This window comes from Poecilia reticulata, chromosome 15 (genome assembly GCF_904066995.2).
Source record: "Poecilia reticulata chromosome 15, P_reticulata-male-v2, whole genome shotgun sequence".
Lineage (NCBI taxonomy): Eukaryota > Metazoa > Chordata > Actinopteri > Cyprinodontiformes > Poeciliidae > Poecilia > Poecilia reticulata.
In genome coordinates this window covers 18,939,603-18,954,203 of record NC_088844.1, presented here as the reverse complement: position 1 = coordinate 18,954,203, position 14,601 = coordinate 18,939,603, and the positions used below count along the sequence as shown (strand labels likewise).

The 14,601-nt window shown below is 36.0% G+C and overlaps 1 protein-coding gene across 3 annotated transcripts in view; it reads left to right on the top strand.

The window, feature by feature from the left end:
• Nucleotides 1–14,601, top strand: part of eys (EGF-like photoreceptor maintenance factor) — a 176,769-nt gene that overhangs the window by 82,608 nt on the left and 79,560 nt on the right. For all 3 annotated transcript variants that reach the window (XM_081616684.1, XM_017309076.2, XM_008429846.2), the window contains exons 26-31: nt 1,326–1,422; nt 2,754–2,861; nt 4,551–4,696; nt 11,978–12,149; nt 12,437–12,515; nt 12,936–13,135. In XM_081616684.1, the coding sequence (XP_081472810.1) occupies nt 1,326–1,422; nt 2,754–2,861; nt 4,551–4,696; nt 11,978–12,149; nt 12,437–12,515; nt 12,936–13,135 (802 nt within the window). The remainder of the gene's footprint in view (nt 1–1,325; nt 1,423–2,753; nt 2,862–4,550; nt 4,697–11,977; nt 12,150–12,436; nt 12,516–12,935; nt 13,136–14,601) is intronic.

Below are 14,601 nucleotides of genomic sequence, written 5' to 3'. Positions count from 1 at the left end.
TTCTGTCATGTCATAATGACATCCTAGGATAACAAAGAAAATTGCAAATTACCATGTCTTTTATATAGGAAACTAACAAAGGATATAAGGACAATTGACCATTAATAATTACTCATGCATAAGTTTTGTGAGCGGTACCAAGTATTTTGGCAAACTAGAACTTATTTTTAAACATGGGTTGTGCTTCTGCTTCAATTAATTTTTCAAAAATAATCTGACAAATTTCCTGTCAAATTATTGCAAAAATATTATTTAAATGCTCCACACCAAAGGACTGCAAGGATGACTGACATTCAAAAGCCTGAAGACCTTACTGTTTGCGGAGGGCAAGTGGTGGACATATGGCAAACACACGGATCGTATATTTACACACTTTGAAGCACTGGGTGGAATTTAATAAAAATCTGCAAGACCTTCGGGCACTTAATAAACACAACTGTGAGCTTATTAACAAACAACAAACCTCCTGGTGTTTAAACAATGTCAAGACAGGGAAAGGGGTGAGAGGTTAAAATTGTATTTTAGATTTTGTTATTTTCCTCATTACTTTATTTATTTATGCAATTATTTACGACCAGAATAATTGAATAATTAAAACAAACACTTGTTTTATACTATTTTCATAAGAAAAAAAATATGCCTTTTAGTTTTGTACTACTCACAAATCCAGTCTTGTTCAACATAATCTGTTCCAAAAGAGCTCGTCCGCTTTCAAAGACGGTTTGTTTTGTCTGATCTTGGATTCAATAATACCAAGTTGGTTGATTAGTTATACAGAAAAGAAATCCAATAGCCAATTACCAAAGATAAATAGAAAATCTCCCGCAGGCGGAACATTACACAATCCCAGGCTGCCTTAAAATGTACAAAACATCCATGCTGATGTGCTTAGCTGTGCTACCCCTCAACCCTCTAATGAACGAGGCCAAAAGAGCTCTTGGGCTTAGCCTCTCCCTCTTACCCTAACTTAACAAGATGTCCCCATACTCACTGGCTTTTTCTCTCACAAACACACACACACGCACACACACACACACACGCATGCATACTGGCACAAAAGCACAGCCATGCACAGACACATACACACCCCCAAACCCCAAACCACTAACCCTCAGACCAATCTGTCTGTGGCACTGTAGTATTATTAGACTTATACACTCTCAAAGGGGAAACACTGAGGGCTGAGAGCTGGAAGATGAGATATGCTACAGGGGCTAGTAGTTCCATTAAAATGGCATTCACAGGAGCCTTTGTTATCATCGGCCTTGACGTTTTCAGGATGTAGTGAGGTTTGGTGATCCATGACCATCTCATCTATCTTTCAGGCTTCCAAGGAAGTTTGTGTGAAATTGACACCAATGAGTGTGGTTCAAACCCATGCCAAAACCATGGGAAATGTGTGGACCAGGTCAATGGTTTCAGGTAAAAAATATTAATAATCTTTTTTCTTTTTTTTCTCTCTCTCAGGAATTTCAAGAAACTTACACGATTTTACTTCAGGTTTGCTTAAAGCTGCAGTATGTAACTGTAAAAAAAATATATTTCTTTACATTTTTTTAACTGTCACTATGTTGCGACAGTATGGTTTACGACAGGTAATCTGTGAAAAAATTTAGCTCCTCTGCCTTCTCCCAGTTCTCTCAATGCTAAGTAGAAACAACAAATGAGAGCCAGGAGTGTCTTAGAGATTGTCAATCACAATCTCATATGCTGTTCATCATTCCTCCTCTCTCCCTTGCTCTCTCATACTGCTGCAGCTTTCCCCTGATTCTGTTGTAAATGCTACACTAGTTAGCATGATGATGGTGGATGAATGAGATCCCTGTAACAGTTAGATGTTTCTGCATAATTAGCACATTCAGCAGCAAATACATGACATAGAACGACAGCATTAAGACTCTCCTCCTGGCACTGATTGGTTGCTTTTGGACGGGAGTGGTGGATGTCTTCAGATGGCAATAATGACTATGGGGAAGAGGTGGAGGAGATCGAATACCTGTCTCATAACATGCTGTCTCAACACAATGAGAGTTTTAACAAATATGTAAAACTTAGTTTTTATAAATATGTAAAAAATAAAAATAAAAAATTGATAGTTTAATTATTATCAGTTTCAATATTAATTTTACTGTTAATTATTTTCTTTCATTTGTTGTTTTGTACATTAAGTCCAGAAGCGTTTATTATTGGAAAATCCATCACAAACGTCTACAGTTTAGATCATACACAACTTTTGTGAGTTATGTGTTAAACTTTGATTTGTAGACTAAGAACTCTGTAAATTTACATTGACAAAAAAAGCATGGATTTTTTTTCATTGAAAAATGTGCAGGAACTCTGGGGCGAGAAAGAGTTCAGGGTTTTAATAATAACCTAAAATGGCCTTTTTTTATGTGTTCAAGGGATTAAAATGTCATTTTAATCCTTTGAACACGTTCACAGATTACAGTGAGCTAATATTTGCTCTCATCCTGAAATCAGGTCAAATTGTTCAAGTCACAAATATGTCTTCCATCATTATTCTTCTCTTCTTTCTAGACAGTCAGGCTTCAGGTTTAGTTAAACACTTAGTATTCATGTTTGTTTTTAGGTATGTTAAAGGCAATTACACTAAATTTGATGGGTAATTAATCTCAATGAATCCTACTCTTGTTTATTTTTTGCCATCTGCTTGTGTACGCAGGAAACATAAACTTCCTTTTTTTTTGTCTGAGACAAAATGTCAATATCAAATGATTTTTTTTCTCTTCCAGGTGTGATTGTCAGATGGGATTTTCTGGCCTTCACTGTGAGGAAGACATCAATGAATGTGCCTCCAACCCTTGCAGCAATGCAGGCATCTGTCAGGACCTTGTAAATAAGTTAGTATGAATATAATTTCCGTTTTTGTTTATTTCCGTTTATTCCGTTTTGCTTAGACTTTGCACCTCAGCTGTTTTTCATGATGATGTTTAAAAAAAGGAAAAAAAAAAACAAAAACATGTGTATCAGTAAGAAGCAGACAATATTAATTTCATGAGTTTGCTTTGAAAGGCAAACAAACTAAATCATTTTCCAAAGCAAACATTTGTGGCCATGGCGTTTCTCTTCAAAGCCTTTTGCTTTATATAACGAGCCTGCATTCATCCTTGACTCACATAAGCTTCCCTTCTATAGACAGAGTGAATTCAGCAGGAACACATCATGTATCTAGATTGGTCTGTACTCCACCGGTGCTTCTTTCTGCTGTGCTTAATGGGAGCCCTGAGGCTTCAAGACTTAGTCGGACAGATGGAAAGAGAAGTCCCAGGGCCAATTTGAGTCCTAAACGGTTGGTCTTCAGATCGTCTCCCTGTCATGACTTTGTTCCCATGCGACCCGTCCTGGCTCAGAGCACTCTCCTGGTTGCACAGTCCAGGGAGTTCACGTTGGGTGTGTTTCAGAGCTGCCTAATCCACACCCTCATCTCCATCTTCCTTTCCCTGAGCCAAGAAGGTCAATTTCTGTCATGATGATGAGTCACTCTTTGTAGCATTATCTGCAAACCCCAGTCTCATGTGTACACGTCCTTAAGATAGTTTGAACCTGGCTACACGGACCAAAAGTGCAAGCTGTGAAAGCAGTGATCGAACTAGTGCAGCCTTAAACATGTCTCTAATGGGAAGCGCTGAGGAGACGAAAACATAGTTTAGCATACTGCAAAAATTAGATTGAGATACTCCTAGTTTCATTTAATAAAAGCATATTGTTAAGATTTTAGAATGGAGGTGTCTAATTGTGTTCTTTCTTATTACTCTAAACGCACAATAACTATCTCCTTGGAGATATGTGTTTACGTGAAAGCAGTTTCACAGAGGAATCTGATTGAATAAGCTATGTCAACATCATTTTAATTAAACTGCACACAGGGAACATTCCTGTCCCATTGTTACAGTTTTTGCAGATTTGCTTGACAACAGAGGAAAGCCGCATTATTTGTTTTAGTGTTTTAAATGGAAACAAATGCTATTTTGCACATATTGTTTTGCTACCATCATATTTTGTGATTGATCAGCTTGAAGGTAGGAAAATGGTAGAAAAATACTCTTTTCTGAAATGCTTTCGTATTCTGCCCACAGTATTTGTTAGCAGTTAGAGCTTTTTGATCTCTTACATCTTTTCGCATCTAAGACATTAATTTTCAGGTTTTGACACAGATCTGAATTTTGACTGGGCGATTTAAGGCCCATTTAAGTAAAGTCCCAGTTTTAGATGAAGACCAGATTTGCAGAGTATATTAGTGCATGTTGCATTATTTACATAATTGTCCTTAAACTTTACAATTATTTAAAACTTTGTTTTAGTTTATCACATGATTGCACATGGTTGTAATTTTTACATATAAAAAAGTTTAGTGGGTGTACATGCAAAATGTATGTACAGTGCATGTGCACCCGCTAAACATGTACAGTGACCTTTTGCGTGGCACTTTACATGCAATCCTATAACATTTTTATATTACTTTTGAGGCTTCTGGTCTCTGGTGGATTCTATCTTATTCCTATCATTTAGTGTTATCACTTTCTCCTCAGTTTCCACTGCGTTTGCCCTTCTGGTTATTTTGGAGTGTTGTGTGACCTGGATGTGAACGAGTGTGAAGTCTCACCTTGCCTACATGAGGGCATCTGTATCAACACGCCCGGAGGCTTCAAGTGCATCTGCCGGCCTGGATACACAGGTACCCGCTTTGCCCTCAGGTGACATGAAGATCAATATGAGGGCCCAAAATGCTTATCATGATGGCTAGGGCAGCTGCATGGTATTGACACAGCTCTGACACAGATCTGGCTTAGTGTTTCAAAATAATAAGACTCATAATATCTGCTTTTAATTAACCTGCTGCTGCTTCAAGATAGTTTCTTTTTGTTTTTTTTTTTCTTTTTAAACTAACCATATAAGTTATCATCACCTAACTGATTTAATTTAGGCTTTTAGTTAGCTTTATTTCAGTTTATTAATCTATTTAGTTTCGATGGCTATCACTAGCTCCCTCTGATTCATTAGTTTCATATTCTGCTCCAGTAGATATTGAGTTATTTTAGATCAAGTATATTTTGTACGTGTGTGTAGGTGCACCGTCCAAAGCTGATTCCTGTCAGGTACGGCGAAGATTAATTTCATTTTTCTTCCACACTGTATCATCAATTTATCCTTTCCCAGTTCAGAAAAGGTGGGAAATCTCAGAGGTATTGCCACTCTAGAGAGCAGAACCTGACACGCATGGCCCAATTCCCACAGAAGCTGCTTTTATTATTAGGCCTACACACACCATAGTACAAGTCATTACTTTTTCTGTTGCTCTAAGCTCATGTGAGGAAACCAGGTCCCCCAAGAGAGCAAGCAGCCGGGGGATACAGGTTCGGATTGGCTCAAGCCAACCAGAACTCGTACGAAATATTTACCCGTCTAACATGTGCAGCAGCACTGCAACTTTGAATTTCCTGTTTTATTTGGTTGTAGCTGCATGTTGCTATGATATTGAGATTAATTTCAGCTTTGCACGATGACTCATGCAGAAGTATTTTAATTGAAACTGATGGAACGTCTCTCTGCTTTGGTGGGATAATACACCATGGTGGCTTAAAACGCTGTAACTCATTGTGTCACTTCACAGTATTACCAGTTATTGAGCTCAGCCATCAGGGAATTTAAGGGAGAACTTTTTTTGCATATCAAATGCCACAAATAATTTCAACTGTAGCAGCTGAAGCTGCTTCCTAATAAATCGGTCTGGTGCTGTGTCTGTTTACTTGTGATGCGATTAAGCTAAGATGACACTTTATTTTCACCTGCTTCACCGCCTGCTTTGAGGTTTTATGCAGCCCTCTCTTTTTGCTGCTGTTTTATCACACTTGATTTTAGATTGTCTTTGGAAAAGGACACTTCAATACCTAAAGGGCTTAATTTTCAAAATAATAAAAAAAACGAAATCTAACGATTTTCTTTTTATTTGTAATAGAGGAAAAAAACACAGAATGTTCACCTTTGTGTATCATCATGTTTTGTCATCTAGAAACTGAAAAGCTCCTATCAGAAAAAAAAGGTCAGAAAAGCTCATTAAGTTTAGATGGAGAGTGTGTCTGAATACAAAACTTGATTTATTTATTTATTTTTCCCCACTATAGATTCTTAGTTGGACAAATTTGGAAATTTACCTGTCGTTCTTGCACATTGATATTCTTGGACCTAATCCATGCTATTAGCTGTTGGAATGCGTGTTTGGATTCTTACTCTGCTCTCAGCTAAACCTCTGCCTACAAGTTTGCACATAATCTTAACAGGTTTTCCTGCAGTATTGAGTTTTATTTAGCTATGCCCATCTTCTCATCTGCTCTGATCTGTTCCTACTGATAATGGACTGAGCTGTATTCTTTCAGATGTTCAAAGAATGCAGTTGAATATTATTTTCCAACCTAACTCTGCTTATAACCCTCCACAACTTTATTCTTGACCTGTCTGCTTTGCACCTAGGTTTCTGTGATGCTGTTTGTTTGTGATGCTGTCCAACAAACCAGAGTTCTTCAGAGAGTAGCTGTATTTACAGTCAAATTTAATTGCACATAGGTGAAACCTATTCACAAAAAAATAGAGTTGGTTGAACTAGACTGAATATATACAAACGCCACTCTATTCAAGTCTTTACTGGGGAAAAAAAATCATTAGAATGGTGTAAAAATGTTGTTTAACTTCACAATTACGCACTAATGTGTGCAGTTCTACCATCTAAATTAAAGTATTACAAAGTTTAAGGAGCATGTTATTGCTGGCACATCATGACAAATTTTAAAGGCATACAGTCAGATTAAAGAACCCATTATTTTTTCTTTTTTTAATACAGTCAGTGTTTATTTTGCTAAGTAAGTTGTCTAACATAATCACATTTAATTATTCTATGTAGTAAACCACAGTATTAATTTTCTTTTTGTCTTAGATACTCTGAAGTGTAAAGGTTTGTTTTGACAGATTTGGCAGATTTGACAGCTGCATAGATTTCTGCTGACAGATTAATATTTAGAACATTTCGCTTAAGAGCCTCTGCAGTGCCTGTAATATATTTTTGGACTGCACGTACTGTAGATGTCATGTTGTATTTGGGGGTCATAAGTCACTGCAGCAACATGATTAATGGCTGATCTTGTTTATATAAATCACAGTTTAAGCACAGTATTCATCACCTTCTGTTTTCTCTTCTTCACCCATCATTAGTGAGCAGGCTCCCTTGAGTTATTGTACAGTGCAATCAGCACATTGTAGCAGTTTCCTCAGTCAGCACATTGTTGGATGTTGATGTTCCAGCTTTTGCTGTGTTTATTTCAGTTTTTGTTGTTAATGCTTTCAGAAATTCAATCTTTGCTGAATGAAGTTGTTAGAAAAAAAATTAGTGGTAATGTCTGCCTTTGCCACAGTGTGTCCATTTCTATTTCATTTTATTTCATCGAATAACTTTCTTGCCTGTGTACCCTTTTAAACTAAATGTGTGCGCCATTTATGAGTCAATTATAAACCTGGTTCTTTGCACTGTAAGTCAACAAGTACACATTGTTTTATGGTTTATAAGAGCTGTTTTCTTAGAAGCAGAACGGAAAAAAAACTATGCATGCAGTCAAGCTTGATTATTCACTCCAGCAAACTAGTTTAAAAAATATAATCAAAGAATAGATTATTCGCTTTGCTTTTCTTTCATGAGCAGTAATATACAAGAAATTACTTAAGGTTTAAAATTGTCATCTCCCACAAAAGAAGCTGACTCTACAGAAACATGTACAAGTAATATTAACTTTGTCAAGTTTTAAGTCTAATTAATGAAACAAACCTTCTTTTATTGGATACATGCCATCTATTATACCTATACCATTGCATTGCCTCAGTGCTGTTTTGTAGTGAGCACTTTAAAACGTGGGTTGCTGTGATTATGATTCTACAGCTAATGTAAACTCATTTTAAAAGCTGTGTTCTGTGGTCTTCTTAGATGTACATTTTTTTTGCTTATTTGCTTCCTTTCCATTTAGGAGTTTACACAAATATTGATGTCCTTTTTAAGCAGTTTGTGAAAGGTTAATTTACCACATTTGACTTAAATGGAAGGTCTTGTAAGATGCACCTCAAGCATGCTGCTTCCTTTTGTGACATTACAGGAAAATCATAAGGCATCAGGCAAGATATAAGAGAAGAAAAATTTGGACCTCCATCATTTTGTTTCCTCAGGCAAAATTTCTAGATGCCTGAAGCTAAACAATTACATGCAAGTATAAGTACCATGTGAATGTCCTTCCTTCACATCTTTCCATGGACTGGTTCTTTAAATGCCTTCTTCAATAAAGACCTTGAATTATAAAGATGTGTCCTATAGTGTGATGGTACTGAAGTTGAATTATTTGGTTATAATGACCATCGGAAGAAAGTAAAGCTTCAAAGCCTGTGAACACCATCTCAGTGTCCCAGAGTGACTTAATGATAGCGAAGGTAAGCTTTTGGATTGGTCATTGCAAATTTGTGAGTAGAACTGGAAAGATGTGAGAGAGCGAGGCAGCCTACAGGCCCGGCTCCGTTACACCGGTTCTGTTGGGAGGAATGGGGCAGAATTCGAGCAAAGCACACTGTTGTGAGATGTTTGCAGAACGTATGTAAACATTGGAGTACGAGGAAAGCTTAAACATTTCTCTGAAAGACTGTCTTGCTCATTATTCTTGCATTTAGCAAATAAAAATATGCATAATTTGAACTGACCTAACACATGAAAGGCTTAGTTTGATTCCGTGTTTGTTTGTCATACAATATATGTAAAAAAAAATAAAAATCTAGCTTCAGCAGAGCATGTCCATTAGGAAAGCATCAATTTTAAAATAAAAATCTGACAGAGACTTGGATGAAGTGTCCATACCTAATTCTGCCCACTCAAAAATCAGACAAGCATTGGTATATTGAATAAATCAATAATGCCTGCATAAATTATGAAGCCATTTAAACCTTAGCACCCTTAAAAACGATTTTTTTTTCTGATTTATGTGAAGCTGCTGACTGGAGCAGTAAAGTCCAAGGCTCTTTAACTGTGATTTTTATCTTAAATCATTGATGAGCCTTTCTTTTTTAGGTATAGAATGCAGTCTGTTCTTAAGTTAAAATTTTATAAGGGGTACTGTTCAGAGGTGCTGGTTACAGGGAGTGTCATGTAAATCCTGCAGAAGTTTCTTATTAGTCGAAACAAGGCCTGTTAAACTTCAAGTTCTTTGTTTAAATGCTTTGAGTTATTCTATAATAGCAAATCTGGTATTTCTACGATGGCGAAGTAGCTGCAAATGTGAGCATATCAATTCTCTTTAATAAGTCCAAATGTGCTTTATAGTACAATCAAGCTTTTATACCTCAAGTCTACCTAAGCCAAGAAATAGCAGTTGTCTTCATGTAGAGCCTAATCTGCTAACCCTGGAGCAGTCACAAACTATTTTAATCCCGTTTGCTTGGATATTGTTTGTGACATCTGTCACTCTTGTAATTTTTTTTTATTTAAGGTTTTCTCTACTGTTTTTACATTGATTTTGAATCTCTTTGGTAGCATTTTTCTTTATTGAGGATGGTTTAGGCTACAATACCCATTTGATTTGTAATGTTGCAAATGCGCACGCTGCAAAGCCAGTTTGTTCCCATAAAATCTGAACGCAATCCTTTGCATAACCATCCACAAACGGCAAACTGCAATATATTACGACGATCATGTGTTCGTAGTCTTAATTAAACATTTGTCCAGGATTTAAATTGAGTAATAAACTGTTGTTATTGTTGAGATTGTATTTTTTTTTTCTCACTTCTAAAACGCCTACGCCCGTCGACTTCAAAGTGCCTGTTTTATTAGACAAGCCAAGTAAAGCCCAAAGACATTTAGAGTCATCAAAAATGGATAAAAGCAGAATGTTTTTTCACAGGCTGGTGCCACTGAATATCTGGGTTGTTTGCGTATTAAATAACTTAAATGTGTAATTTAAACATTAGGGTTTTTAAAGATGTGTTTTCTTTCTGTTTATCAAGGAATTTAGCTCTCACCCCACCAACATATTAAACTTGCAAGGACTGAATAAATAAGAATAAATTTAGCCAAACAACCATCATAGCAAAAATATTGCTACAGATCGTTTTCCATCCTTAGAACATTCTGAGCTAATTTTGATTGACAAAAAATAACAAGAAACTCACTGTTCAGTGAGTTTGACCTGCTTTGGTGTAAAAAAAAAACAAAAAAACAGACTTTCTTTGATGTTGTACCATAGCAAGACTTTTAGAATAAAGAGAGTTTCATGTATAGAGGCAAAACATGAGTTTAATAAGAGAGTTGAAGACTCAAGAAGTCTTTTTATCCTCTGAAATGCAACATGCTCATGTTTACCATTCCTGCCAGGCTGTGTGATCACTTCATATCAAAGGTTACTAAAGAGATCATAAAGGAAAAACATATTTTGCTGCTAACGCAGTTTTATTTGGACAGAATGCTCTTTGTAAGACACATGAATCCGGATAGTAAGAACCTCTTTTATTAACTGATTGAATTTGTTGTATTTTCTGAATGGCAGTTTGAGTTTGCTGACTCATGTTATGGAAAAATAAAATAAAATGAAGGCGAAGAATCAACACCAGAACCGTGTAGGTCAAGGTAATCATTTTAACAAAGGTTTTGCTTTTGATAACAAAAATACTTATTTTATTAGTCTATGTATAACGTCTTAGAATACAGTGGATACAAACTTCCTACACAACCCTGTCACCTTTAGTTATGTAAAAAAAAAAATGAGAACATAAAAATAAAACAAAAATACTTGCATAATCTGCCAAGCTGTCCCTCTCCCTCCATTCCTCTCTTTCTCACTTTCTCTCTCGGCAAACATACTGCCACTATTCCATAAAGGTTGATTTTCAGAGTGTGCAGCATGAGCTCTTCTGTCATCAGATTCTGCCTTGATTTGAGTAATATCCCCACTTGAAAGGGATTGATGTACCTGTGCAGTTTTCACAACTGGATTCCACTGAGAGACCAGGTTATCTTTTATCTTCCATTAGTTATCAGTACATCACAAAAACGTTTTTTTTTTTTTTGTTAGCTGGTCAGAAAGAAAGTAAAAACATTTCAACAACTTTTTGAAAAGAATAAGTAATTACATAAAAAATGTGTTTGCGTCTTATAATACTAATACCTGTATTGTTTAAGATTGACATTATTTTCATTTAAACTGCAAAGAAAACAAACACTACACAAAACACTGTGGATCACAACCTCTAAGAGTGCTTCAATAGAGTCAAATGAACAAAATTATCAATAACTTAATTTTTTTTTTTACTTTAAAGTGATTACTTAAATTTTTACATTTCAAATGTTTATTCACAATTATATCACGTATAAATAATTGTGGCTTTATTTACAAATATGTAAATTATTTTAACTTAAATTATTATTTTTTTTATTGTTTAATTTATACATGATTTAAATATAAACATTTTTGGACCCCCCCACACTTTTTACATTTTCTTTTGATGAAGAAATATAAAAAAAAAAAAACACCCACTTTGATTTAAGTTTGAAGTGTTGGTCCGTCATATAAAATTCTCAGGTAAATATATTCAAGTTTGTTTTTTGTAACATTACAAAGTAAAATGTTGGAGAGGTGTGAATACTTTTTAATAAAGGACGTAGTCTGTATTTATCTCCCATTGGCAAACTAAGAAACCTGAGAACTTAACCAAGGTTAACTTACATTATTACATGTTGTTTAATTTTAAAAAGCTCAACGTACCTAGAAAATTGGTTTGAGCCCAGATGTCACAAAATAATTAAAACCTTTTCCTCTTAATAGAACATAAATTGTCTGTAATCCTTACTGCCCTTGAGCTCAGTTGTAGCTGTTTTGTATAGATAGCATATGGTTTGTCTTTGTTAGACTAAAACACATTCTTTTATTTTTTTTCTCCCCCCCAGGGTTACGGTGTGAAGTGAACATCAATGAGTGTATTTCTAGTCCATGCCAAAATGGTGGAAGATGTATTGATGGGCCTAATCAATATCACTGCTGGTGTCCTGATGGCCTCATTGGGCTCCACTGTGAGTCCAACGTTGATGAATGCATGTCAGCACCTTGTCTTCATGGAAGGTGCAAACTTTTCACTGTCTTTCAAAAAAACAATGAAAAAATGTTGCCAGCAAAACAGGAACTGTTTCATAATTAATGAGCTAATGTGATCTTCTGCATCCTCTTGTGGTGCTTAAATTGTGACCCTTAACTAAAAAGAAACTACTACATTCAAAACACTATATATTCCCTCTATAAGAATTCTCCATAACTATCCTGAAATAAAGCCTGAAAGAAAAAGTGGCTCTTGATTTTTTTTCTGCCTCACTACAGGACCCAGTTTTGACCTTGTCTGTTTTCCTCCTCAGCTGCAAAGATGGAATAAATTCATACACCTGCTTTTGTGAGACGGGGTGGATCGGCAGCAGATGTGAAACAAACATTGATGTGAGTTTAGCTTAATTAATAAACCTGCTGGGTGTTCTGCAGAAAATGCCAGGAGAATTGTGTAGTCTTTGCATGGCCTTTGGTATCATTACCTCTATTGACTTTTGTGCAAGATAAGTCAATTGCACTACCAGGATCATGTAAACATTGTACAAATACCTGATTAAAAGGAATTGCTTAGTCTAATGCCTAATTGACTTAAACCAAAGCTCTCTGCTGGACTCTAGAGATAAAACATTGAATTGCTTGCGGGCATTTTGAAGTTTTAATACATAAACTGATGATTTTCATATTAACTATTGAAAGATGAATTTATTGGGAGTTTCTTAACTCACTTAAAATATAAAATAGTACAAAATCTTCAGCAATGTAGCTATTTTTGACCAGGTGTTTCTCATTTCCACCTTCTATATCTTTCAGGACTGTGCCCTCAATCCCTGTTTGAATGGAGGCTCATGTGTAGATCTCATTGATAAATACGCATGCTTCTGTCTGGATGGGTTCACAGGAAAGACTTGTGAAAATGACATAGATGTTTGCAGAGACACCTCTTTAAATGTCCCACTGTGCTTCAATGGAGCCACTTGCCTTGATGGTGAAGGATCAAATTTCACTTGCATGTAAGTTTCCACAGAATCTGTTCTAATGATCCGCAAATATTCTACATCGATGGACAAAGAAGAACATAGTTCAAATGACATTCTGCTGAATCTATTTGCGAATATCTGTTGGCCTAATACAGCTCAGTAGTTATAAGAAACTACGAAACATGACTAGTTTTGATTTGCAATGGTTTAGTCTAAAATAAATTCTCAGTTCTTATTGGCAAGCTGACCAGCTGGCTCTATTGTGTACAGTGTGCAGTTCTTCCCAGTGTTTGGTCTTCACTTAGATTTATGCCACGTGGCACATTGGGTAGTGTGGTTGTTGAGTCAAAGCCATTTATTGAATATCGAAGCATTTGACAACAAAGCAGATTCTTAAATGCCCAGATTTTGCTCTAATAAATTCACTAACACTGTAAGCCATGTTAAAAATGTCAGTAGACTTTCTGTTTTTTTGTATCACCTTAACTTATTTACTTAGGGTATTAAAAACTGGGTGTTTTGGTGAGTATATTTTGTTTATATGACAAAAAGCCACTCAAAAAGTGCAAAAAAAGTTTTCCTCCAAATCAACAACAGTTTGCACCATTCAGATTTATTCTGCAACAAGCAATTATTATTTCAAAATTGTATTTTTAATTTGTTGGTGACAGACTTAAAGTTAGGTTCTTAGCATAGAAGGGTTTTTATTCATATAAATTGCCTTGTGTTACTTTTTCTTCTCATCCCAATGTTTTATCACATTAATCTAGTTTTTAACACCCATCTGAATTCCTGTAGTTTCCAAAGTTGTAGTTTTAAAACACTATGACTTTGGAGGACTAAATCTTAAAATAGCCAGGAAATTGATTTTTTAAGCTCTTAAACATTTCTTTTTTCTTTTTTTGCAACCAGCTTTAGTGGAGTTACCGTAATTTCTGGACTATGAGCCACTACTTTTTTGACGCGCTTTGAACACTGCATTAATAGAAAGCTTTTACCAACGGGTTTCGAGAGGCTCAACTGCTGCGTGTTGAAGAGAACAGCACAAGCTCAAAAATGTGACGAAAGTTATTGAGACAGACAAGAACAGATACACTGAAGTGTGTGAGGCCATGGAGGATATTGTTCGAGGGCACACACAAAAACCGTCAACGCACCTGACCCACATTAATTAACACAACCTCATCCACAACACGCATCATGCGCGTGGTGCGCAAAACCAGCACAATGCACCTGACCGATATAGACCATATGTGTGCTGTGTGTATATTGGATACACACATGGCACACGGAAACAGCAACTTCACACCGCACACCTGACGCTCAGTTCCTGACCCACACAAATAGGGCGAGTGTGACGCACACTGGGCACAAAAGCGGCGCATCTGATCCACACAAGGCCTAATGCATACGATGTAATACAGGTACACACACATATGCGAACATACTGATTTTTTACTAATTACACTGAATACTAAAGAAAGAAATAATTGTCTACA